The following is a 26,942-nucleotide window of genomic DNA, read 5'->3' as shown; positions in this document are numbered from 1 at the left end:
GAGAGTTGTCTGCATGCGATTTGAACTGATTTGCCCTCATTAGCCAAGTGCAATTTGAACTGATTGGCCCTCATTAGCCAAGTGCAATTTGAACTGATTGACCCTCATTGGCAAAATTCTCTCTCCCAAATAGCAGTACAGCCCCAGGGAAGACTAGTCAGGTATGGAGTATGTTGTCTGCACACAGTTTGAACTCAATGGCCCTCACTGGCAGAGTGTTCTCTCCGATTGGCAGCACACCTTCAGGGAGTACCAATCAGGTATGAATTGAGTTGTCTACATGCAACTTCAACTTTATAGTGTTCAATGAGTATACTTATACTGAAGAATAGTGATTGAGGTCCCTCCCTCCCGCTCAATCTTGGCTCTAAGCTCAAAGTCTCCAGGTATTTCCCACCCCAGAGCTAGCAACCCTACATTCAGCTGAACCTATGGGATTGGTATTCCAGAATCCTATCCCAATTCTGTTCTGCCTCAGTAAAATAGCAACCAAGACAACCTGGTCAGCCAGAGTAGAAACAGGAAACAAATATCAAGCTGACGCACTAATTTTTGACTTCTTGAAAATCAAAATGGGTACTGGTCAAACCTTGTTTTCACAAATAATGTCTTCCTCAGTGGTTATAACATATCAATGGTAATTAATGAAATCAATTTAAAAATGTAACATTTTTTCTCATTATAAATGATTGCCTATCGTATTAATATTCTATCTATGAGCAATAGGGTTGTGAATGTCCTGCACAGTGCAGTCCCTTCCAACTCTATTATTCTATGATTCTATGCCTTTAGGTAAAGAGGCAAAATTTGTTTAAAATATTCTACATTCAAAATAGTATTGAACAGTAATTAAAACATTGTAAGGTAGGTGGCAATAATTTATAATGAGAAAAAAAATCCCATTAATATGCTATCATTATAGCCACCGAAGAAGAAATTATTTGTGAAAATGAGGTTTGACCAATGCCTGTTTTGGCTTTCAAGAAATAAAGAAATGACTTTCAAGAAGTTAAGAATTAGTGGGTCAGCTCGATACTTGTTTCCTGCTTTGGTAAAACAGCAGACAGTTTGAAGAGTAGCTCTTCCTGCTAGTGTGACAAATTAGTCTAGAAGTGTGCTTGTACACAAAGGTTATCCCTTGAATAAATCTTTGCTGTCTTGAATAAATCTTTGCTGAGCCTTCGGGGAGGGCGGTATATAAATCTAAATAAATAAATAAATAAATAAATTAAAGGTGCCACCGGACTCAAACTCTGTCCTGCTGCTGCTTCAGACCAACACAGCAACCCACATGAATCTAGCTCTGGGAGAGAATCCACACTCCAAAGGAACTATTTATTGTATTTATTATATATTTGTATGTCACCCTCCCCTGAGGCTCAGGGTGGTTCACAGAGAATATAAACAATATATTAAACTTGTTCCACATCAGAAAAAATATAATACAGTAAAACAGTGATAATACCAAGAACCGTAACAGATCACAGTTTAGCACAGTAACAATCAACAGGTCCATGGTTGGGTTCAGGTACATGAATTGCTGAGGGGGACGATTCAAGGGCCCAGTGGTGTTGTAAATTTTGGTTGGCCTCAACCAAATGCCTGGCAGAAGAGCTCCGCTTTGCAGGCCCTGCAGAACTGTTTTAGTTCCGTCAGGGCCTTGATCTCCTCTGGGAGCTCATTCCACCAGGTGGGGGCCAGTACAGAGAAGGCTTTGGTCCTTTTGGGCCAGGAATCATTAGCTGGTTGGTGGTGGCAGAGTGCAAGGCTCTTTGAGGGGTGTAGGCAGAAAGGCAAGTACAGTGGGCCCTGACCACATATGGGCTTGAAGGTAAGGACCAAAACCTTTAGTCTGATGTGGAATTCATCTGATCATTGCAGTTGATGGAGGGTGGGCCAGACATGGGTCCTCCATTGTGTTACTGTGAGGACCCTGGCCGCTGCATTTTGGGCCAGCTGTAGTTTCCAGATAAAAGCCAAGGGAAGGCCTGCATAGAGCAAGTTGCAGGAGTCCAGTCAAGGGGTGACCATCACATGGATCACTGTGGCTAGGTGTTCCGGGGCCAAGTAAGGCGCTAGTAGTTTGGCTTGGTGAAGGTGGTAGAATGCCAGCTGGTGCTACCTTTGTGACCTGAGCCTCCATTGAGAGGGAAGCATCCAGGATCACACTCAAATTCCTGGCAGAGTGAGCTACTGGGAGCTGCACACCATCCAGAGTGGGCAGATGCACTTCCTCATAAGGTCCCATCCTACCCAACCACAGGACCTCTATCTTTGAAGGATTGAGCTTCAGATGACTCTGTTTGAGCCATCTTGTCACTGCATCCAGGCAGCTGGTTAATGCTTCTGGGGGAGAGTTAGGGCGGTTATCCATCAGGAGGAAGAGCTGGGTGTCATCTGCATATTGATAGCAACCCAGCCTGAACTTCCATACCAGTTGGGCAAGAGGGTGCATGAAGATGTTGAATAAAGTAGGAGAGAGGACTGCTCCTTGTGGGACTCCAGAAGTGATATCTTCCCGATAGGGGTGCCGGCCTCCTGGTGGGAACATGGAATCAACCCACAGTCATAACTCATCTCCCAGACTATGCAGAGCAGTTCCTTTGGAGAAAGTCAATAGTTTGGAGAGTGGACTCTATGGTATTGTACGCCACTGAGATCCTTGTCTTCATCAGTCTCCATCCCCAAATCTCCAGGAGTTTCCCAGTCTGGATATGGCAACCTGCTGGTGGCTAGGGGGACCTGGCAACCCTATCTCCAAAGGGACTGTTCCCTGCAGTCTGGAGATTAACTGTAATCCCAGGAGATCCCCCAGGCTCCACCTGGAGGTTGGCACCCTTAGTGAAATCCAGTGTATGTGACGGAACCCATCTTAATGGCAGTCAGTAAAAGTCTCTGAGCCTGAAAACTTGAAACACAATTCAAAGCACACAATGAAGCCAAAGCCAGCTTCAAATTATGTGCCTCAGACAGGTGCCTCCTCTTGACTACCTGAAGACCTGCTGCTGACCTTTTCTTTGGAACAAACCAATAAATTAATCTTTGGTGTTGTTTACAAACAATTCCTATTTCTATGACTTCCATATTCTACTTGCTCACCTCATGGTAGCAAACCTAAAGCCTCCACATTTGCTACCCTAAGAACACACAGTAACTGAGGGTTTATAATTTAAAACAAATCTCAGTCCCCCAAATCATAGGAGGCTGTGTCAAATCAAAAAGGCCTGCCCCAAAAAGGCCTGTCTTTTTTCTCCAGCAAAATGGAGGAAGACTAGGACTGGCTATTTGCTTTGGGAAAGAAACAAGTGGATGCCAAGAAACCCTTTGATGGCTGCCATTTTGGAGATCCCTGCCATTCATTTTTAGCAGTTAAATGTCAATCTATTGAATTCCACTATTTCTAAGTGGTAGACAGCATACTTCACATACAGAAGACATTAGGCTGAAATATTGGTGTCTCTAGTTAAAGAGTCTTAGGGAGTTTTTGGGAAAGAGCTTAGCTGGAGACCTTTGGAGAACTCCTACCAAATAGTTTATCCTGGGCAAGGTAGACCAGTGGTCTGTCGAGGTACAAGGCACCTGTGCACTATAACATTCTTCTCTTTTCCAGGGAATCACGTTTGCCTTATACCTGCTTGGTCAGTGTTACAGTCCTTGAGGTTTATGTGAATACTAGTGACTCTTTTCTTAAAACTTACCTGTTCCCTTTCAAAGATCACGTATAGATGAGTCACATGTCCATATTTGACAGCATTGCAAGAGCAAAGTTTAGCACATGGTCGTGTACAGAACAACATTCCGGTATAATCAGAATATCTTGTAGGCAGAGACACCCACTGGTCCCATCACAACTGAAGAACTGGTTTGACCAGATGCAGAGCTTTCGCGTGTGATATGCTCCCCCCTCCCCAATCATACACAATTGTGCTTAGGTGCTGGGAGCTCTCTTAAAGAGTGACTGAGGAGAACTTGCTGAGCAAGGGAGCTGTGGTTGGGTCCACCGAGAAGCAAAGAAGGTAAGTTTTCTGGGTCTTCTGATTTCTGCTTATTTTTAAAAAGTAACTGCAAGGTTAATAGCTGTTAGCGACTGGGGCATTCCTTCCCCCTTCTTCTTTGTTCATGCTTCTTTCTGTACAAGGCTGCAGTTCTCGCCATGGCGAAGCAGCTTCTACTTCATGAAACTCAATGGGACTTCAAGCAGCACAGCTCTGTGTAGGATTGTGCCTTCAGCCTCTATTGTTTCTTGCAAGAGAGATGTTGCTTAGCGATAATGCAGCGTTAAAAGGCTTGGGGGAACATGTTGAAGAGACAATAAAGAGCTCTCATCTCCCCCCCTCCTCCCGTCACTTTTACCAAATAATCCCAAGCAGAAAGAGTTTCTCCTCCTTTTAGTAAAGCTGACAGAAAAGTGATTGTACCCACCCTCCTGCTTCCCTGCCTGGTTAACTCTTTGTAATGCAGAAAGAACGACTTCACTTTTCTTTTGCCAGCAGGAGCACTTTGTGAAACAGATAGGATTGATTTCTTAAACAGGAATCTCTTGACAGACTCAGGACCATCTGAAGTAATCTCTTCCCCCCCCCCCCCCGCTCATTTGAAACTCAGTGGTGTATCTTAGGTCCAAGCATAAGCAAAGGTATCTATCTTCTTCTGGTATCTATCTACACTAGGTGACTGGAGACCCATTTATCTAATGAGGGCAAGCTGGGAAGCCTGGACCCATATGTGTGGAGGACATCAGCTATCAGCAGAGCTTACTTGCTGGGTAGCCTGCATGAGAGGCTTGTGTTAGAGCAAGATCATGGTGACCAGATTTTAACATTGGTAAAGTGGGACATCATTGACCGGGGGGGGGGGGTTCTTAATTTAAAATTTGGTCTATATGGAGCAACAAAAATTTTCATAGAAGGCATAGAATGCAAAAATAGTATTGTAATATATATATTTTTAATTTCAACATAAGTACAATTTGCCAGGTGCCCCCAGATGTCCCTCCAAAAGTGAGACAATCTGGTCACCTTAAGCAAGATATACATCAGCACTGGGTCATGGTTAATGTTTAAACGAGGGTCTAGGAGATCCTGCACTGCTGTGGAAGCTTTCCAGGAGACCTTGAGCCAATCGTGTTCGCTCTGCCTCACCCCCCCCCCTCACAAAAATGGTGGCGTAGCTAAAATGGAGAAGGGAAGAATGGTGTAAGTTGCTTTGGGTCCCCATTGGGTAGGAAGGCTGCACAGAAATATGTAAATACATAAACATTTCAGTCTTAATAGGACACCAGGTGTCTAATATGTTGAACCTGATGGTGGTTGTTTTCTAAAATGTTTGAGCATTGGTATGTCCACTACAAACTCTCCTTACATAGCAACTTCTGTCATTTATATAGTAATATGCCATTTTGTGGGTTGCTCCTCTCTACACATAGAGTTCAGGTAAGAACCTTTCAAAGCAGTTAGAAAGATGTTCAGAAGAAGAAGAGTTGGTTCTTATGTGCCACTTTTCTCTACCCGAAGGAGGCTCAAGAGGCTTACAATCACCTTCCCTTTCCTCTCCCCACAACAGACATCCTCTGAGGTGGGTGAGGCTGAGAGAGCCCTGATATCACTGCTCGCTCAGAACAATTTTATCAGTGCCGTGGCGAGCCCAAGGTCACCCAGCTGGTTGCATGTGGGGGAGTGCAGAATCAAACCGGGCATGCCAGATTAGAAGTCCGCACTCCTAACCACTACACCAAACTGGCTCTCACATAGGGCGGTGTGTTCCCTCATACTAAAACTTTGTGTATGCACTTGCTTAACATGGAGAGACCCTAGAATTTGCGTGTCGTGAGGAACAGGCTCGCATGCCGACTGCACTGTAACTTGCGGGCTCAAAAATAAGGGAACAAATCAACAGTAATTGCAGTGAGTAATGATCAGCTGTCATTAAGTTTCCTGCTGGAGAAGTAGAATAGCTTCACAACAACCAAACTGTCAGAACAGCTGCTGAATGAGAAGGTCACAGCATGTACTAGGTGGCTGACACGGTTAATACTGTCATAAATTCATACTTGTCTGCCTGTATGAGTGGCATTTTCCTTGCTAGCTAAAGTACACATAGCAAATCCCAATTGCTGATGGGGAGGGGGAGAGAGATCTATAGTGACAAAGAACCATGGAGAGTAATTTAAGATGCTAAATATATTTTGGAGTCAGTCTGTGATTTTATCGTGTGGATGGGATGAATGATTTAATATTTCCCCATTTTTGCCATAATATACACCCTAGTGCACCGGATGTTCCCGGAGCCTCGGAGCAAGGCGTTTGCTGCTGTCTGATGGGGAACAGTCAAAAAGCTGTGTGCAGTCCATTGTAGGTGTGGTGTTGAAGAAACAAAATGGGTCCAGGGCATGTTACTGCACAGCTGTATTTAGGGGCAGGGCAGGGCAGGGCGCTTCATCTTGTCAGGGCTGAGAAGTTTTGGATTTGTTTGGATTGTGGTTGGATGGCTCTCAGTGGCTTCTTGAAGTATCAGCACCCCGCCTTGGAAGCTGAGGAACAGCTCAGTGACACCAAGGAGGCTGGTAAGGAGCACTCCAGACACTCCTGGGATGAAAACTTGGTTCAAATCTGATGCTGGCCAACACCAGAAAGCACTTTTCCTTGGGACTCTGCATTTACTCAGCATCTCCTATAAACCAAGCTGCCACCCATGTGAAGCGGTTGCTCATGCTCCGTGATGACATTGTGTAGGCAGCAACTCAGCTTAAATGAGACACTGTACCAGTGCATAATCGCACAGGTAAGTGCCTTTTTTCTTAGCCACCATCCAATTTGAATTAGGCTTCATGGAGTCTTCCTGAATACAGGAGGTAACTACAGGCCTAGAAATTATGACCTGCTGCCTATCAAGGTAAAAAGGTAAAGGTATCCCCTGTGCAAGCACTGAGTCATGTCTGACCCTTGGGGTGACGCCCTCTAGCGTTTTCATGGCAGACTCAATACGGGGTGGTTTGCCAGTGCCTTCCCCAGTCATTACCGTTTACCCCCTAGCAAGCTGGGTACTCATTTTACCGACCTCGGAAGGATGGAAGGCTGAGTCAACCTTGAGCCGACTGCTGGGATTGAACTCCCAGCCTCATGGGGAGAGCTTTCAGACTCCATGTCTGCTGCCTTACCACTGCTGTGCCACAAGAGGCTCTTGAGCCAGTTTGGTGTAGTGGTTAGGAGTGCGGACTTCTAATCTGGCATGCCGGGTTCGAATCTGCGCTCCCCCACATGCAACCAGCTGGGTGACCTTGGGCTCGCCAAGGCACTGATAAAACTGTTCTGACCGAGCAGTGATATCAGCGTTCTCTCAGCCTCACCCACCCCACAGAGTGTCTGTTGTGGGGAGAGGAATGGGAAGGCGACTGTAAGCCGCTTTGAGCCTCCTTCGGGAAGGGAAAAGCGGCATATAAGAACCAACTCTTCTTCTTCTTCTTCTTCTTCTTGCTGCCTATCAAGCCTGGGTCCAAATAGATACTTTATAGAGCTGGGAAATACCTGGAGATTTTGGGGTGATCCAAGTTGATCCCACTGGTATACAGATAGATTGAACAATCCCACTATATTCTATCTAAATTTTGAATCCACTCTACTGCAGTTGGGGAAAGAGCTGCCTCACATCTCCCTGGAAAGCACGATGCTCACATTCCTATGAAAGATGAAAAATAGTGTGGCGGGCTGCTTCAGAATCACAGTGGGTCCTGCTGTTTCGCCCCATTTAAACAACAGGTCAACACATCTACCAAAGAATGATCATATTCTATTAGCCATCTTCCGTGTGTTACATGGCAAGTCAAATCCTGCAGGCCTCTGGACATAAGGAGGAACTGATTGCATCCATTCCATAGATCAAGATTTTGTAATTGTGGGACTTGTGCAGATCTCATTGCTAGGTGTCTGGATCTTTATTATGAATAGGCCATATTTTGGTGAATGGACAGCTTTCTGTTTTCAGTGATCTTCCTATATTCACAGAGAAGAACATCTTGTGTTTGGAGATGTAGGGGAGCGGTGTAGCACAACATAGGTAGCCCATAGGTCGGAGTGGTCTTAATACATCCACTGATGATTTTCATTGTTGTATTGAGTTAGGCATTGAGTTTGTGAACATAGACACATTGAAGCACTGCATTCTGCAGTACTATACATCAAATCCAAAGCTGGGTATCTAAGTGTTTTAGCAGATGCAATGCAAGTTGTACCACATAATTTTGGGGAGGATGTTATTTTGCATGTGTATTTTTGCTGCTACATTGGTAAATTGGTGTTTATAGCTCAAGGTCCTATCCAGGGAGATGCCAAGATACATAGGTATCTGATTGTGTGTAAGTTGGGTGCCATTAAAATACACATTCAGTTCGCAGTTGGAAAGATGGTTATTGAGATGGAAACAGAAGCATTCTGTGTTTCCTGGACTTGGAATGAGCCACCATTTACATTAGTAGTCAGTCAAAATTTTGAGGACCTTGGTCAGTATTTCCTCAGTCCTTTCCATTGATTTGTGCCTAACTGCATTCACCATATCATTGGCATGAGCAAACTTCCTGAATATTGTCTCAGGAACATCAGAGATCTATAGGTTGAAAAGAACTAGAACAAGGATGGAGCCCTGCGGTCTGATTACTTGGAAACGTCTTTCACTCAGCATGTAATTTAGGAGTCAAAATAATGTTCAGCGGTGGAACACTTGTACAACAGGGCATCCCTCCAAACTGTCATAACTGATAGTCAAATTGACAAAAACAGCTAACATCTTAAGACATTTCTGATACCCTGCCTCAATGAAAGTTGTTTTGCTGAGGACCTGATCTTCACAACTATGACAAGGTCTAAATCCTGCTTGCTCTTTAGGAACATGTTCATTAATTCTGTCAATGATTCTGTTCAGGATTAGTCTCTTGAGAAGTTTATACCATGAGCTCAGAAGGGAAATAAGTCTAACTTTTTGCCAGACATTTTGATTTTCTAGGTTTCAGAATAGCAACTGTCTTTACTTTCTTGAATTCCTCTGGCAGCATTCCTGTTCTCATGATATCCATGAGAAACTTTGTGAGCCACTTTTTAGCGAACATGCTACTGTCAATCAGGAACTCATTATGGATGCAGTCAAAACCTGGTGCCTTTCCACTCTTGATGTCCTTCAATGCCTTGGAAATCTCATCTGCACTGAAATCCCCTGACAGCTCGCAGTCTTCAGGGCAAGTGCCTTGTTTAGATTGGACTGCTAAATCATCTGACTTGCATGCCAATAAGAAGACTAACCCCTTTTTCATAGAATCATAGAGTTGGAAGGGGCCATACAGGCCATCTAGTCCAACCCCCTGCTCAACGCAGGATCAGCCCAAAGCATCCTAAAGCTTTGGATGCACAGAAGAAAAGTGTACATCCAACCTTTGCTTGAAGACTGCCAGTGTCTTAGCTCACCTCAATAGCTCACCTCTTGCCCAAAGGAAACATGAGTATGCATGGGAGCAACCTAATGATCTGATCACATGAGCCACTGTGGTCTTCCCAGCAGGATTTAGGGTTAAAGATCACGGAGTAGTATAAAGGCTCAGCCAGGAGAAATGGTGGCTCTGATTACTGTGCTGCAGTGTAAATACTATTGTGCATGCTGAGAACTTACAAGAAAAGTGTTTGTTATGCACCAAAACATACTTATAGCTAGCTGGCACCCTCTCTATCATGTCTTTATCACACCTTTTGATCCAAGGAGCTTGGTAAGGATAGCAAGTAGTTCAGCACTGGGTGAACCTACTGTGCTTGCTAGGATCTTCTTTTGGTTTCTTCATTGCTAAGGCTGATTGATGGCTTCAGGCTGCATATATGGTGATAAAGGTAAAGGTATCCCCTGTGCAAGCACCGAGTCATGTCTGACCCTTGGGGTGACGCCCTCCAGTGTTTTCATGGCAGACTCAATACAGGGTGGTTTGCCAGTGCCTTCCCCAGTCATTACCGTTTACCTCCCAGCAAGCTGGGTACTCATTTTACCAACCTCAGAAGGATGGAAGGCTGAGTCAACCCTTAGCCAGCTGCTGGGATTGAACTCCTAACATCATGGGCAGACAGCTTCAGACAGCATGTCGCTGCCTTACCACTCTACGCCACAAGAGGCTCTATATATGGTGATAGCAAAGCTGAAATGTACTATTGAGTTAAACCCCTAGTTTTATCAAACCTAAACTTGCTAAAGTATGTAGAAGAAGAAGAGCTGGTTCTTATATGTCATTTTTTCCTACCAGATGGAGTATCAAAGTGGCTTACATTCGCCTTCCCCTTCCTCTCCCCACAACAGACACCCTGTGAGGCAGGTGCGGCTGAGAGAGCCCTGATATCACTGCTCGGTCAGAACAGCTTTATCAGTGCTGTGGAGTGCCCAAGATCACTCAGCTGGCTGCATGTGGAGGAGGAGTGGGGAATCAAACCTGGATTGCCAGATTAGAAGTCTGCACTCCTAACCACTACACCAAGTTTAATTGTATGAAGAAATGAGTATTTTGGCCAGTCTATGTACAGTGCCCTAATATCTCTGTTATTTTGAGTTGACTTGTGGAGAACATGAACACTGATTAATTTAGAGGGCAGGATGCATTTGATTCCCCCTTTATGTGGCAAAACTGGTGGCCATGTTTGCTTTGTACAGTGCTGGGATAGAAGAAGAAGAGCTGTTTTTTATACTCCACTTTTCACCACCTGAAGGAATCTCAAAACAGCTCACAATCACCTTCCCTTCCTCTATCTACACCCTATGAGATAGCTGGGGCTGAGAGAGCTCTGAGATAACTATAACTGGCCCAAGGTCACCCACTATCCTATGCTGGGATGGGAATTCTAGGTAGGCTTTGGCAGACAGCTACCATCTTTAGTCTCCTGTAGTGTTCTAATATTGAGATCCCCAATATAATGTTCATGTGCACTGTGGTGTCCAGTGATAGCTGTCTTGGTGTCCACCAAGTGTCTTCAGAAACTGGGTGTGTTCAGGTGGGGCTGTTGCTTAGCATGGCTTCTGATAGGCTATCTAGATTAAAATTACGTTATTTCGGTATCAGCAGCCACCACAGTGTTTGTTTTATTCTCTCTCAACCCATTCTTGTGGTGTCTTGAGTGCAGACACACAGCAGGCAGACAAAGGTAATAACTAATCATCAAGGTTTGTTACAATGCCAGTCCAAAGTTCAAATACCAGTTAATCCAAATTCACAACTTCAAGTCAAAGGGGAAATCCTAGAGAAAAGTTCTGGAACACAGTCCAGGGTCCTAGACAAGGGAATCAGCTCAGAATACAGGCTGCAAGGTCAGTGACTAACGGACACCTTGTTTCCATGCAGCCACTCCCTAATTTGCTGCTTTTATGTAAACACTTCTGGCCTCCTCACTGCTGTTCCTGCAAACATTCCTCCTCATTGTTGATGTGAAACTGATGCTGTGCTGCCAACCTGGCACAGCATCTTCTGTCCCGAAGTTCCCCCCTTGTTTTCCTCCTACACTGTGCCTGAGACTCTGGTGAACTGGCTGGCAGATGACTCTCTGTTGCCAGCTGAGGGCTGAGGGGCCATTGTACTGGTACTTGGCTGTGGATCGGTCTCTCAGAGACTGCCTACTCCTGCAGTGTCTCTGTCCAGTTCAGGTTCAGAGGAGTCCTCTGCATCACTTTGCTCTGCTGAAACTGGCTGGTCCACAGCTCCCAGTATATTTTTAATTACCCTTCTTCTCTCCTGCACTTGGGCTTCCTCTGGGTGTGGCTTTGCCTCCTGTGGCAGCCATTTTATGGTTGTGCCCACCAACCTGTGTCAGAATTCCAAAGGTGCTCACGGGCTCAAAATGCTTGGAGTTCCCAGTCTAATAGAACATTGATCTGATGAAGCTGGTGTAGAATCACATGGCATGTGACCTGTGATATGTAAAAACAAACCCAGCAATATGGCTATGTCCCAGGCTCTCTTGGGCTCTGGTTCATGTTATGCTACAATTCGTAAGCCTTAGCCTTCCCTTGGGATGATACCACTTATGTATGTTCATCTACAGCAAGATCTGGAACTATATAATAGGCTAGAGCTTCCTGTGGGGATTGGGGAATGTATTCTTGTCCATTCTGTCTTGACATCTTTCCAATAACTTAACCTTAGAGGCATGGTTTTATTTTGTATTCTGTTTGTGCTTGGCAAATAACCAAGCGATGCTGAAATCAGGCACATTTTGTGCTGGGGACAATAAATACATAAAAGCATATGAGATCAGTATGTCGGAGGAAATGTCCAGTGTTACTCTGGGGGAAATGGAAAGCAAGGCCTGTCTAACCTGTAAATCAACAAGGTCTGAGCAGAGATGTTTTAGTTCCAGTGGCTTCCAGAACAATGTCCTTGGGCTCCCAAAGACCTGAGGTCAAGGAAGCAAAACAGACTTTATTCCATTCATAGAAAGAATGTTACGGGGAATGGGGAAAACAAGATAAAGTGTATATAGGCATATGAGATTCTCCCATGTACACTCATGCTCTCAGGATTGACCTACACATCGTGTACATGGGAAACTGGTGATCAAGTGTTCCCATTGTATTGTTATAGTTTTATGGGGAAGAGCACAAGAGAGTGGATTTAAACCTTCCCTCTTTCTTGACATATTTAATCTCTCCCTCGGGAGCCGTTCACTCAGTAAGGACAACAGAGTTCTTTTCTGAAGCTTTCTCAGCCCCACCTTACTCACAAGGTGTCTGTTGTGGGGAGAGGAAGGAAAGGTTTGTAAGCCACTTTGTGACCCCTTTGGGTAGTGAAAAGTGGGGTACAAAAACAGCTCTTCTTCTTCAAAGCTGACCCCGCTTAGCTTCCAAGAAACCTGAGGAAAAGAGGGAGGGTCCACTGAAACCTACAAGAAGTAATACTTAAAACAAAACACTTTGAATTAATAACCAAAAATGAAAGAAATGAAAAACTCCCATGCACTACAGCCCAAGGCCTCTCGCTTCCTACTTCCCTCTAATCAGACAACTGTCCACTGTAGTTCAGACATGCTCTGTGGAACTCGCCATCCATGGTGGGTTAGCCTGGTTGGCCTTCAAGTTGAGGTTCATTAAAACCTAGCTCTTAAAAAATCATGGAAAGGATTTCTGTATCTAAATTTCATAAATGAGTTATAAATAAGCAGATTGTTCCAGCACAGAAATGCAGAGGTGGGAAAATTTCACCTGCGCATTTTGAAAGTGAAGCGTGCAGGAAAGAAAAGATAAGGGGCCACTTAGGTGAAGCTGGTGTGGCATGATGCAAACTACTCCTCTCCTGTTTAGCGAGAAGAGTGAAGGGCAATATCCTAGCAGGCCGAGGGAAGTACTTGCAGCCTAAGGAGACATCCTCCAACTTACAGTACATGGATTTTCTACTGCAGGAAGGATTCCTTAGCCTGAAGGAAGGTAGAGTAATCACAGAATCATAGAATTGGAAGGGACCATACAGGTCATCTAGTCCAACCCCCTGCTCAACGCAGGATCAGCCCAAAGCATCCTAAAGCATCCAAGAAAAGTGTGTATCCAACCTTTGCTTGAAGACTGCCAGTGAGGGGGAGCTCACCACCTCCTTAGGCAGCCTATTCCACTGCTGAACTACTCTGACTGTGAAAAATTTTTTCCTGATATCTAGCCTATATTGTTGTACTTGTAGTTTAAACCCATTACTGCGTGTCCTTTCCTCTGCAGCCAACGGAAACATCATCCTGCCCTCCTCCAAGTGACAACCTTTAAAATACTTAAAGAGGGCTATCATGTCCCCTCTCAACCTCCTTTTCTCCAGGCTGAACATTCCCAAGTCCCTCACCCTATCTTCATAGGGCTTGGTCCCTTGGCCCCAGATCATCCTCATTGCTCTCCTCTGTACCCTTTCAATTTTATCTGCGTCCTTCTTGAAGTGAGGCCTCCAGAACTGCACACAGTACTCCAGGTGTGGTCTGACCAGTGCCGTATACAATGGGACTATGACATCTTGTGATTTTGATGTGATGCCTCTGTTGATACAGCCCAAAATGCCATTCACCTTTTTACCGCTGCATCACACTGCCTGCTCATGTTTAGTTTACAATCCACAAGTACCTCAAGGTCTCGTTCACACACAGTGTTACCTAGAAGCGTATCCCCCATCCAGTATGTCCATAGAATGCAATTCCCATAAGCCCTTGCCAGCACATGGGAACTGTAGGCTATGTGCATCTGGAGAGCCACAGCTTGGCCACCCCTGCTCTAAAGCATGCATTTCCTCCAGGTGAATATATCTCTGTAGTCTGGAGCAGGGGTAGTCAACCTGTGGTCCTCCAGGTGTTCATGGACTACAATTCCCATGAGCCCCTGCCAACAATGGGCTTCCCTGGCTAATCTTAGCTCACTCTCAGCTTTGGCCTTTCTGATGATTGATCTACAGTGCCTAGGAACCTGTAGGTACTCTTCTTTAGAGCTCTGTCCTTCCCTCCATTTCCCTCCATTTCCCTTTTCTTTCTTAGTTCTTCTTGAAGTTCTCTGTCAGATGCGGGTCACTGTGTCCTAGGGTAACTTCCCTTGTTTTAACAGAAACAGAAATATTGCTGATATGCATATGAGTGTTTCCTCAGCAGAGGGAATATGAATGCCATGCAGAATACCAGGGACTGGAATGCAGAGTAAAAAAAGCAAATCCATCTCAGAAAAGTGACTTGGAATGTTACTCTCCTGGTTTCCCGTCTGTTCTAGATGCAACTGGTTCTTCATATTGCCTTCTCAAGTACATCCTGCCAAGGCTGCAGCAGCATACTTCTAGTTTTTAACATGGGCAGGACTCTTTCAGTGAGAAAGGTCAAGGCAGGTTTGCATTGTGTTCTCTGCTGCATCATGGAAGGCAACGTCAATTGTGTACTGTACCCAACAGGGATCTTCCCAATCAAGGAGATGGATTGAAAAATGATGACCCTTTCACGTAAGCACAGTCTGAGACCCTTGTGGCTGGTAGCATGTACATGAGAGTGAGGCTACTGCAATCAAGAAGCTGAGGGTGGCCTTTGCTTTGAAGCATGGGTGTAGACCAGGGGTAGTCAAACTGCGGCCCTCCAGATGTCCATGGACTACAATTCCCAGGAGCCCTCTGCCAGCGTTCGCTGGCAGGGGGCTCCTGGGAATTGTAGTCCATGGACATCTGGAGGGCCGCAGTTTGACTACCCCTGGTGTAGACTTTCCAGCCAACTGGGACTCAGTAACTTGAGATACTTGCTTCATGTCCTATTACTCTGTTTGTTTTTAAGTTTATTGTTCTACTGCCTCAAGATTTCAAAGAGGTCGAAAAGTAAAAGGTGAAATATCCATCCAACAGTAAAAGCAGTAGCGCTAAGATTTTTAAAATGCAATATAAAAACTTTAGAAATCTAATAGCAGCCTGTTGAAATATCATGAACGTTTAACTTCTGTGATGTGGATCAATGCACCGGGTTAAAGCCGGAAAACAAATATGTCTGTGTACACGAGTAAGAAGCTTAGTATCAGAAAACTTAATGGAGGGGAGGTTGCCATGCTTTATTTATGGACCTGTAAAACCTCTGCATCTTGCATGAGAGGATCAAAGAGACTTGGGTAAAGGCTGAGTCTCAAAGTATCACTTGGCCAAGAAAATTGAAACAGCCGGTGTCATAAATCAAACGTTTGCATCACTAATATCAACTGACTCAGCTCATCGATCCAGTAAAAGCGATTTGGGCTTAGACTGGATTAGCTTTGCATGAGACTGCACAGTAAGTAAACTACATTCAGTACCATCCTGCCAAGGAGTTCAGCTTTTCTAATGCCCTTCTGCCAGAGAGTCCAGGGTGGCCTGCATGGTTCTTCTATCTCTCATTTTAGCCTCACAAGAATCCTGTAAAATATGCTAGGGTGACAGAGTGAAATTGGCCTACAGTTATCCAGGAAGCTTCATGACAGAATAGGATCTGACGCCAGGTGTCTCAGATCCTACGCTGTTACTTTAACTACCATGCTGATTCTCAAATGCCCTCCTCAGAAGCTTGTTCTTCCCCAGTCTTCTAAAGCACAGGAGGACAGAATCTGGCTGTAAAGCTTATGCCAAATCATTTAAAAGCCCATGACTGGCCAGTGGCAATAAACTTGCAGCAGCTGCTGAGATGACGGGAGCTGCCATGCAGTTTCTGATAAGGAGATAGTTCTTAAAAGTCACAGGCTTATTCCAGTAACCAGAACTTTGCAGTTAAGGGTGTTGTGGAGGAATGCGCCAAGCTGAGAAGTGAATCAGGCATCTTTGCCATTGCAGAGAACAATCTGCCATAGAATAACGTTTAAAAGCTCGCAGCAGTGTATTCACAGTTGACAATGAGGTGCTATCTTCACAGGAGAGCTCCAGTTCAGAGGTTGATATTACAAAAAGGCCATGGGATGAGCCAACCAAGAAATATTTTCCATGGTACTAGTATGATGTTTTAAGGGATATGCTTCTCTTTCGTGTTTGATGTAACTTAGGTGTGTTATGTCCAGCCCACCTGCTTAGGGAAGGCTGAACTCAGAATTCATAGCTGAACTCTGTTCTTGGACTAGCTCTGGGACTCTGGATGATGATATTTGTGCTACATATTACTCTGAAGAAGTTCTTCCCCTCTAGAGTCTATATATCTGCTGGGTATAGTGCCCTATGCCATGTCTTTTAACCATTCATCAGCACTTAAATTATTACCCAGTAACCTTTCAAAGCAACTCTACAAGGGGATAAACATCATAATCAATCTTCTAAATTCTTTTAAACCCTGCCTGTAGAACCTTATTGACAAAGACACTCCAGAAAACATTCTATAGTTAGCTTGGTCCATTGTACACTCTGAAGTGCCTTTCTCTCTATGACATGATGGTTTATTCTTGAACTTGCATTGTTCCTTAATCTGTAACTGTCTTGTAGATTGCTGAAGATGGCCAAAGGAGAGACTGGTGTGCGATGCTTCCAAGGCATGCTTATCATGGGCAATATCATTATAGGGGTAAGTACACTGTGTAAATGGAGAGGGTAGCTACTCTAAGAACTTATGGGCTTATTGTGAAAGGTGTGTTACTATTTATAACAGATGATTGGCAACAGACATTTCAGAGAGGCCAGTGCTTGCTTACAAATCCCACTAATTTCCCCAAAGAATCCAAAAGTAAAGCCAGGACAAGTGAAGGACATGTGAGTTATACATACCAATGAATCAGAACAATCTTAATCAGTTCCACAGGGCTTGCAAGATGGAGCTATGCCACCAGGTTTATGATCAGGGCCCAAAATAACATCCACCCAAAGATGCTGACCTCACCACTGGGGAAGAGGAGACAAGATCAGTTCCTGACACCAAAACCCTTCTGCTTGGAATTTTAGTTAGGGGCATCAATTTAGTTTATGTTGTGTCTATAGATCTGCTGAGGACTAAACATGAGGTCAGGGGCAGGATCCAAGCCTACACAATAATTGACCAATGCGTGGCTAGATCCTGTCTTCCAGATCCAGTCAGTTTAAAGTGAAACTGACCAATGGCACACGCAAAGCTCTATTGTGTGGCATGTGTTGGGGTTGGTTATGGGTTTTTTGTTTAGTTCAGTTCTTCTTGTAACATGCTGGGGTCCTAATAAAGAGCTCAAATCACTTCCAGTGCCTGTGTCCATCCTGAACCCATGGATTTAACAACTTACAATGGTGTGTTTTTTTTAAATCTTTTATGATGTTTTATAGTGCTGTTACCTTCCCTGAGCAATATGGAAGGATGGGCTACAAATACCATTTGATCTAATCCAGCATTCTATCTCACATAGCAGACAACCAATTCCTCTAAATAGCCAACAATGGTGCATAGAAGCTGTGGCCTTTCCCTAGTGTTAATTTCTTCCCCTAGAATTTCATTTCCACAGCATGACTTGAACACATATTTACCCAGTCAATATGAGGGTAGTTGAAGTCTCTCAGAATAGCAGCATTGTATGCTTTAGTCACATCCCATTTCCTTCTTCATTTCAAGATTAGCCTTATGGATTTGGTTAGGTGGGTGATAGTACACCCCCCACTTGGGGAATTAAGGACTTGCATGGCCTAGAACCTGCATATCTGAGAGACTGCATCTCTGAGTATGTCCCCCAAAAAGCTCAGTGAATGCCAACTTGCTAGTGGTCTTCCACCTTGTCTTGAAAACTTCTAGCATTGATAAACCAATACCTATAATTGTCTCCCTCTCCAGTAACCCTCATCTCCCTTGGCCCTTTAGTCACTACACATCGCCCTCAGTTCCTATTGTGCCATCAGTTCCAAGTTCTATTACATTCCTATTGATATCACCATGAGTTTTTACACAACCATCCCTTTGAACTGAACTGGAGACTCCCCAGGTCCTGTTTGTTTTCCCACCAGGATTAGTTCAAAAGCTGCTCTGCAACCGTTTTGATATTCATTGCCAGCAGCCTGGTTTCCTTTTGGTTTAAGTGAAGCCCGTCTCTTTTCAGCTTGCTCTACAAAGTTCCTCAATGCCTAACAAATCTTAACCCTTCCTCCCAGCACCACTTTCTCATCCACTCATTGAGACGCCTGATCTGTGACTGCCTAGCTGGCCTTGGGCATTGGACTGGCATCACTTCTGAGAATATCTAATAACCTAAAAAAACATTCATCCAGGACTGTTCCCAATATCCAAATATGAGCATTTACTGGATCTGGAGTACCCTCAAAAGAACATGAGGCCTATATGCAATATTTGAACATAGTGGGCTCACGTACAATGTGTAGGCATTGCGTTCAGATGGCATGATCAGCATTTGTCTCTTGTTTGTAGCTCTGTGGCCTTGCCCTGATGGCAGAGTGCATATTCTTTGTGTCAGACCAACAATCATTGTATCCTCTACTGGAAGCTACTGACAATGACGACATTTACGGTGCTGCCTGGATTGGGATCTTCACTGGCTTTGGTTTCTTCTGTATGTCTGTCCTGGGTATTGTTGGAGTCTTGCAGCCTAACAGAACAATGTTGTTGGTGGTAAGTTGGATGCTAATCAGTAGTGCGTGAGTTCTCCTGATCTCAGGAACCAATCAGCGGGTGGAGCGTTGGAGTATTCCTGGCTTCTGCACAAAGGAACTTCCTAAATAGTGATAAGTAACAGTGTGGGAGATTCTATTTCCTTGGCAACCTAGTTATCCACTGTACCGGCAGAGTTCCAGGAACTTGAATAATCTTGCGCTTTGGCACTTTCTGCTCAAATGAAACTTGCCATTTCAGCTTCCATGCTGCCGCAAGCCTGGCAGGAAAGAGGTAGGCGCTGTCTTCTAATTAGATGCGTAAGCAGAGTTTGCTGTCAATCTTTGTGAAAGGTATAGTGAGAGAGAGAGAGAAATTTCGTATTCTGAACAGATCTTTATACCTTGCCATTGTCACCTCTCAACTTGGTTGCAACACAAGAACGCCATTGGTGGAATTACGCCAAACTAGTGCTTGGATGGGGGAAACCTTTCAGTTGCTTAGGATGTAAATTGCAGTGGGATGTAAGGAACCTTATATTAAAACTTTAGTGCCTTTCTTAAGGAGCTGATGCTGATCTTTACATATAATTAGGAACTGATGTTACAAAATGGATTTCCACAAGGTATAGCAAACTCAGGCAGCTTTCCACTGCTACACCAAGGGAGAGGACTGGTTCATGTGGGCCTCATCATCATTTATAGCAGAAGTGGGATCCAGGGAAGACTTGCATGTATGAGTTGACCATGATAAGCTGAACACCTCTAGATAAATACAGTGTTTTGAGCTGACATAAAAATTCACTTGCTGGTTAGTACTTGAGATGTGTAGATAAATGCAAAGCAGAGGCAGAATTCCTTATCAAGTTCTCACATTACACAAACCTGGCTGGGATAGTAAATACCTTCAAAATAAAATTTGAATAATTGGTGAGTTTCAGCCCAGCTTTTCAACTTGACAAATGCACATAATCAAGTGCTTTACAGAGCAGGGGATACCTGGCTTGGCAGTAGTACACATGGAAAGGATATCATTTTTGTGACAGTTGTGGCTCACAAGGCAGGCATGATTTAGCAGGCCATATGGCTGCATTAATAGAAGTGTATCACCCATGTGAAGAAAAGCTAGAGTTCCATCCAGCTTCATGCTAGTCAGATGCTATCAGGAGCACTATGTCAAGTTCTGGGAACCAGCAGGGGTAGTCAAACTGCAGCCCTCCAGTTGTCCATGGACTACCATTCCCATGAGCCTCTGCCAGCTCATGGGAATTGTAGTCCATGGCCATCTGGAGGGCCGCAGTGACTACCCCTGAATTAGACCAATGAGAACAGGGTCAGAGGAGGGGAACAAAGCTGGCTGGGATTTGTAAAACCAGCCCTATGAAGGCACACTGAAGAAGAAGAGATGGGTTTTCTCATGAGCTGGTTTGCCGAAAGCAGTGGCAAATAAATCTCATGATCAATAAATAATATCCTGTTCTCCAGATTAGAGGATGCCACTCCTAACTACCATACTGCATTGGCTCTCCTACATCACATTGGTTCTCTAGTACGTTTAGCCTGACGAACAGAAAATTGAAGGAAGATATAATCATGCAGTTCTAGAGCTCTATCCCATGGAAGAGAACACAGACTTGTTCTGTGATAGGAGACTGGTAGATCTAATGGCTCAAGGAGGATTTCTGTTGAACGCTACAAACTTCCTTAACAGTGAGAATAGTTTGCCAGTGGAGGTAGACTGCACTGGAGGTCTTCAAGCAGAAGGCGTCTTAAACTCTGGCTCATGATTACCTGCATTGAGGAGAGAGGAGATGACCCATAAGGCTCCTACCAACCCTAATTAGTAGTCTACTCAAGTTTCTGAAGTTCTAACTCTCTTATGATTTAAAGAACAGAAAAGGAAAAGTACCCCCAAAGGCATGTTTGCTGCTTGAGAGAGGGACCTAATTTTAAGATCTAACCCTACCTACCTATTGTGTTCCAGTATATCTGCTTGATGATGATTATCTTTGCCTTTGAAGTGGCCTCTAGTATCACAGCAGCTGTGCACAGAGACTTTGTGAGTATTCCCTTCAAAGGTTTTGCTTTTGTTTTTTTGGCTGTTGTTTTAGTCATCCTGAGTTGCTTGATTTCAACCTTGGGACTAAAAAGATATATGACCCTTCTCTACAAAAGGTTAGAAGCTCCAAGCAGAAATGTATTTGACAGTGTTGTCAGGATGTATGAGGAAGCCTCACAAGAACCTTTTCTTTAAAATATACTCTCCTCTTGTGATGATTCATTAAAAAAAATAACTTGGAACTATATAATTCTAGCATGTTGGTCATATCCCAATAAGAGTGTGAGCAGTCTTCCACTTAGCCTGGTCTCAGTTGAACTACTTCTATCGAACAGGGTGGTAGAAAGCGTAAAGTTTTTCCATCATCATTTTGCATCGGAAGGGAATGGCCTTCTGATAATTCTTCCTAAATTTGTGCTTCTTCTCCCTTTACTTTGCCTTCCAGCTCACTCCCAATCTCTTCTTGAAACAAATGCTGGAAAAATACCAAAATCCAGAACCAGCCAACAATGATGATGACTGGAAGAGTGCAGGCATCACCAGGACATGGAACCGATTCATGTTAGAGGTACTGATGACTCATGGTCATCATAGGGTTTTGGAACAGGCATTGAACCAAGCATGACTTTTGAAATGAGATGCCCACAAATGTACTTTACTGGGGTGGGGGAAATCCAGTAGTAACAATGTTAAGTCTGAAACAGATGTCTGGTTTGTAAAAAGCCTGGCCTTTTGGTAGGTTTCTTAGTGTTTCACGTTCTGGCATGTAGACTTGTTTATTTAAAACATTAGCATCCTGTCTCTCTCCTGAAGTGCCCAAAGGCTGTTTACAAAAGAGAGAAGTAACAGTATGGAACCCTCTCTTGCAATTCTGTCAAATCCCACTAAGATTTTTAAAAAGCTTCATTGCTTTTTCATGCTCCCAGATGTCTAAGCAAACCTTGGATAATGCACTTTCAATGCATTTTAGAAGTCTATTTTCCTATTCTGCACAAGAAAATCCAGCTTCAAAAGCATGTTGAAAATGCATTATCCAATGTGCACAGAATGTACCCTAGTCTGTGGGTACATCTTTAGCCCATCTTCCAGGCCAACATTCCTGTTTGTTCTATGGTTTTAAATTTTACTTTAAAATATTCTACCACTTCTTGGAACATGGCTCCCAGGGAGGCTAATAACAGAATATAAATCGCTTGTGCGGAGAGGATGGGTAGATGATTGTAAACCACTTTGAGTGTCCTTCAAGTAATAAAAAGTGGGATACAAAACAACAGCTCTTCTTATCAGAGGAAACATTAATGCAGAGAGCCACGGATGTTGTTTCTCTTTCTGCTTTGTCCAGTTGTGCTACATTCCTGCAATATTCTCATGTGTAGCCAGAAAGCTGCCCTCACTGAATGCCGTTCTGGTCAGTCTTAGGTCACAGTCCTTTCTTTTCTTTTCCTTTCCTTCCCAACCCAAATTGTCTTATTTTTTTCTGATGGACCAGTAAGGTGTTTAATGCCCATCATTCTGACACACAGTGTTTTTCTCTTTCCCACCCCACCCCTCCAACCAAGGATAAATGTTGCGGTGTGAATGGGCCATCAGACTGGCAGACCTATACATCTGTCTTCAGGACTGTGAACAATGATGCAGATTTTCCCTGGCCGCGGCAGTGCTGTGTCATGGATACCCTAGGAAAACCGATCAGCATGGATGGCTGCAAATTAGGGGTGTCTGGCTATTTTCACAACACGGTAAGAATCACTCCTTTGTTTTTTCACTTTGACAGTCATCGGAAATGTAACACTGGCCTTCAGTGATACAGCAGAGTGACTAAAAGGCTGAACGGTGGCTCAGGAAGCACACCCTCCCCTGGTTCAGTCTGGCTCTCACCTTGGCCATGACATTAATAGGTGGCCTCAGGGAAGCTACATGTCATTCTGCTTCCCGTCTCTATTACAGGAATGATCATTCTGGCCTACCTTTGGATAATGGGCTGGATCCTATTGAGATGGGGGACCAGTTTTTGTTGATTCTTCCTCCCCCCCCCCTCATGCTTCCACTGAAGGGTCATTGCCCGCAAAAGCAGCTTTTTGGCAATCAAGTGATGCTTGTTGAGATAGGGGGGAAGAAGCTCCAGCTTGATATATGGGAACCTTTTGAAAACACTATACGAGTGATTTATTATTATGCTACTCCTGAATGTCAGAGAGGTGAAACAACCAAGGTGTATAGTATATTATTAAAGCTCTAAGATTGGAAAAATTCTCTCTCTCTCTCTCTCTCTCTCTCTCTCTCTCTCTCTCTCTCTGTGTGTGTGTGTGTGTGTGTGTGTGTGTGTGTGTCATGGATTTCCTCTTCTTTTTGTGACACAAGGACAATAAAAGAGACTGGTTGCTGAAAATTGTGGAAGGCATAGCTTGAGAGAAGTACTAATAACTGTTTTGGTTGCTTGTGGAGTTCCCAACCAGGTCCAGGGTTTTATTATTGTCTTTTAAGGCCTTACACCGTCTGGGCCCTGTGTTTCTGAGGGATGGCCTCTCCCAATGTTTCCCAGAGAGCAGTAAGTTCTTTAAACTCCAATTTGCTGGTGATCCATGGCCCCAAGGATGTTCGCCTGGTATTGACCAGAGCCAGGGCCTTTACAGCCTAGTAGAATGAGCTGCCAGCTGAGATCTGGGCCCCGATGGAGCTGTCAGTTCCACAGGGTCTCTAAAACAAGCACTCTTCCACCAGGCCTATTGTTGAGACCAGGGTAGTTTGAAGCTTTATGGGCCTCCCCCAATTTACTTTTTATTTATTTCTTGAATTGGATGTCATCTCTAGTCTGGGGTAGCCTGAGAAAGGCAGGGATGGGGTTTTAAATTGTATTTGAGTATTAGATTGGATCGTCATATTTTATTGTATGTGGTTTTATTGTTGTGAACCGCCTCAAGCCTGTATGGGAAGGGCGGTGTAGAAATTAAATAATAGTTATTAGGGCTGCAAAGCAAAAGCATAAACCCGTGCAAGGAGTATTGGTCCCTATCCAATAACTTGACAGGCCAATGGACTGTGCTTTGATACCAGCAGCAGAAATAGGGATTGGAGGTCCAGTTGAGATGAGCATGTGTGGACTAGGACCAGTTTATAGTGTGCGGAGTGTGAAAACTGTGCATCATAGTACTTGTTCTCTGCAACTGTGACAAGGGAACTGCCTGAATTTTGTTAAGAATGTTGGCCATTTTCTTGTTCAAAGATTGAATATTCAAAGTAGTTAGCTAATAGTGGGAAACCATCCTCAGACTGAAGTTTCCCAAGATGTGTTGCTAAGGTATTGTAAGTGATTTTCCTTATTGGCTGGTTCTTCAGGGCTGCTATGAAACCATTGCTGGCCCAATGAACAGACATGCCTGGGGTGTGGCCTGGTTTGGCTTTGCTATTCTCTGCTGGACGGTAAGTATAAGTACCACATCCTGGATTATGTCTTGTTCCATGAAAACACACAAGTTCTTTCTTATTTGGCTGGGACCTCTCCAATTCAGAGCAGAGCATGCTCAAGAGCACAGCTCAGCCAATACAGTTTCCAGTTACTAGATTTCTTTTCTCTGCAGTGACCAAATCAGATTAGTTTTGATAGGTAAACCTTGCCTTCTGTACCTGCTGCTTGCTGTCCCTGTATATTCTCATGAAATTTCTTAGAAGCCCTTCTGCAGGATGTTTTTTCTATAAATCTCTGGACAGTGCATTTTTGTTGCACTGTAGAAATTATTAGCAACTGGATTTTCCTCTATGTATAACTCAGTTCAGGAGATGAATAATTATGACAGCAAACCAGATGTGAAATACCTAGTAATGTATAGGTGGAGTCCCTCCAGTCATTCCTACATCCATGTAACTTTGGGGAAGGAGAGGATCTTTATCAACCAGGCCCCCAGGCTAGTCTCAGTGTGTGTTGCTTTTCTTCTGCAATGTACCAAGAAGTATAAGACTGTTTCCTAGAATTATTGGTGGTGTGGTCTTGGGGAAAGTTGCCGTAACTTCAGATAATTAAGGGTTATGGGGAAATAATCTTTCTGCCTCAAAGTAGGGAGTCATTGTAATTTAAAGCACAGAGGCTTAAACACTGGAGGCTAACAGAGTTTAATATCCAAGGTGATTTTGGAGGAGTGGACAGGAAGAATCTAGATTTCTGGGAACTTTCCTGTAAAGTCCATATGAGTTTGTTTCTAACAAGCATTCACCTATATTTCTTCATAGTGGGTATAATATCCTCAAGAAACCACAGTACAGAGAAATTCCACTCCATATAATTACGCTGTTTGTGCAGGTTTACCGCAGGCTGTTCTTCTGGGTGGTGGAGTCTTGGTGCAGAAATTCTGGGCAAAATGGCTAAATAAAATGTTGCAGTGGCAAGTGTATGGCCATTCCTGATTTTAAAAAACGTTTTCCTTTCAGACTTGGGTCCTCCTTTGCACCATGTTCTACTGGAGTAGAATTGAATGTTAAGAAAGCCACTGCTTACCAACTCGTCCTCCTCCGAATCTGCAAGTTACTTTTGGCTTTTTGTTGTGATATGTGTGGTCTCCCTCTCTTTCTTTTCTGGAGATTCTGAAGATCCTTCCTTTACCCTTCTATCTCTGCTTAGTGGTGACCGTCATCCAATGCTCATTTCCAGTATAACAGACTCATGGAGGGATGGGTGAAAGAAAGGGGGGGCTGCCTTAATCCCTCATTCTGTGCCGTGACAACTTGTGTTCAACACCATTAGATGGGTGTGCTCTGCCCAGATGTAGCAGCATAGAGGAAATGTCTCCAAACCAATTTGAAAGCAACTGTCTGGAGCAAACAGGTCGTGTTTGTAACATTCCATTCTAGAGTATTACTGAAATGATTTCCCTCTGCTTTGTAAGCAAAACACATTTTAGCATATCTTTGCAGAGGTAAACACTTTACCATGTTTCACTTTCCCCCTGATTGATGCAAGGGATGTAAGTTGAACTAGGAACTGTGGCTAAATTGGGTTTGTTAGTCTTGTTAAGAGCTTTGATCCATGAACTATACGTGTGACACTGTGTTACTCATGGCTACCTCTCTTAATGGATCACGGGTAACTTAGCAATGGTATGCACACCATCCTGTGGAACTGGTTCCAACACATACTCTGTTTATTGAGAGACTCGCCCCAAAGAGAAGTTCAAGCTACAGAACATCATAGCAGAACTGTATTGGCAAAACAATTGACTGGGCAGCTACATTAAAAAAAATTCTCCAATGCTCTTAAGCGGATCAGAATAATTGTTTACTCATTTGTTTCTCATTTGTAACCAGTCAATTAATTATATAAGAAAGCACTTAAAAAAATGTGTCCCAGTGTGATATTTCATACCACTTAGAACAACCCATGTGCCTGTTTTGTGATGTTTTGTTCATTGTACATAACTTTGAAAAATACAACTGAGGGGTGGAACTAGATAAGGTTCTAGAGATCCTACTCATATCTCCAGTGGACTGGACTGTATTGTCCTTGAAAAGAAGCTTCAGAGCAGGAATTTGAATGGTGCTGGGACAGTGAGCATCTGGTCATTCTCCCCTGTGCTGTTTCCCAGGTGCTCAAATTGGGAGGGCCCAATTTTTGTTAATTTACTATTTAACAGGGCTAGTAGAACTCCAAAGGGTTAGCAAGAAACAGGAGGGAGCTAGATCTTTCTTCCCAGTACCGTGATTCAAATCCAGGCATTTTTAAGGAGAATTAAAACTAGGAATCCAGTTGCAGATCTTCAGCATCATGTGATTGCACCTTCTGAGTATCCTGAGTGCTGAGAACATGCTACAAGCTCTGTTCACGAGTTCCTGTATATTTGTTATTCAGCCTTTTACAATAAAGTGGAACGTTAAAAAATGTCTAAATAAATGGTGTTT

At 43.8% G+C, this 26,942-nt stretch overlaps 1 protein-coding gene across 4 annotated transcripts; it reads left to right on the top strand.

Moving 5' to 3' along the window:
- Positions 1–157: 157 nt before the first annotated feature.
- UPK1B (uroplakin 1B) lies at positions 158–26,942 on the top strand. 4 transcript variants are annotated; one of them, XM_077341920.1, is made up of 8 exons: positions 158–260; positions 16,928–17,006; positions 18,819–19,019; positions 20,982–21,056; positions 21,502–21,624; positions 22,616–22,795; positions 24,393–24,476; positions 25,479–26,941. In XM_077341920.1, the coding sequence occupies exons 2-8, from the start codon at positions 16,938–16,940 to the stop codon at positions 25,527–25,529; spliced, it is 783 nt and encodes a 260-aa protein (XP_077198035.1). In that variant the 5' UTR covers positions 158–260; positions 16,928–16,937; the 3' UTR covers positions 25,530–26,941. The 4 variants fall into 4 exon arrangements, with proteins under 4 accessions (XP_077198035.1, XP_077198034.1, XP_077198036.1 ...); XM_077341919.1 differs by lacking the exon at positions 158–260 and adding an exon at positions 3,846–4,016; XM_077341921.1 differs by lacking the exon at positions 158–260 and adding an exon at positions 4,693–4,824.

Source organism: Paroedura picta, chromosome 6, assembly GCF_049243985.1.
Source record: "Paroedura picta isolate Pp20150507F chromosome 6, Ppicta_v3.0, whole genome shotgun sequence".
In the NCBI taxonomy this organism is placed as follows: domain Eukaryota; kingdom Metazoa; phylum Chordata; class Lepidosauria; order Squamata; family Gekkonidae; genus Paroedura; species Paroedura picta.
The sequence above is the reverse complement of the archived record's forward strand: the minus strand, read 5'-3'. Positions and strand labels throughout refer to the sequence as shown.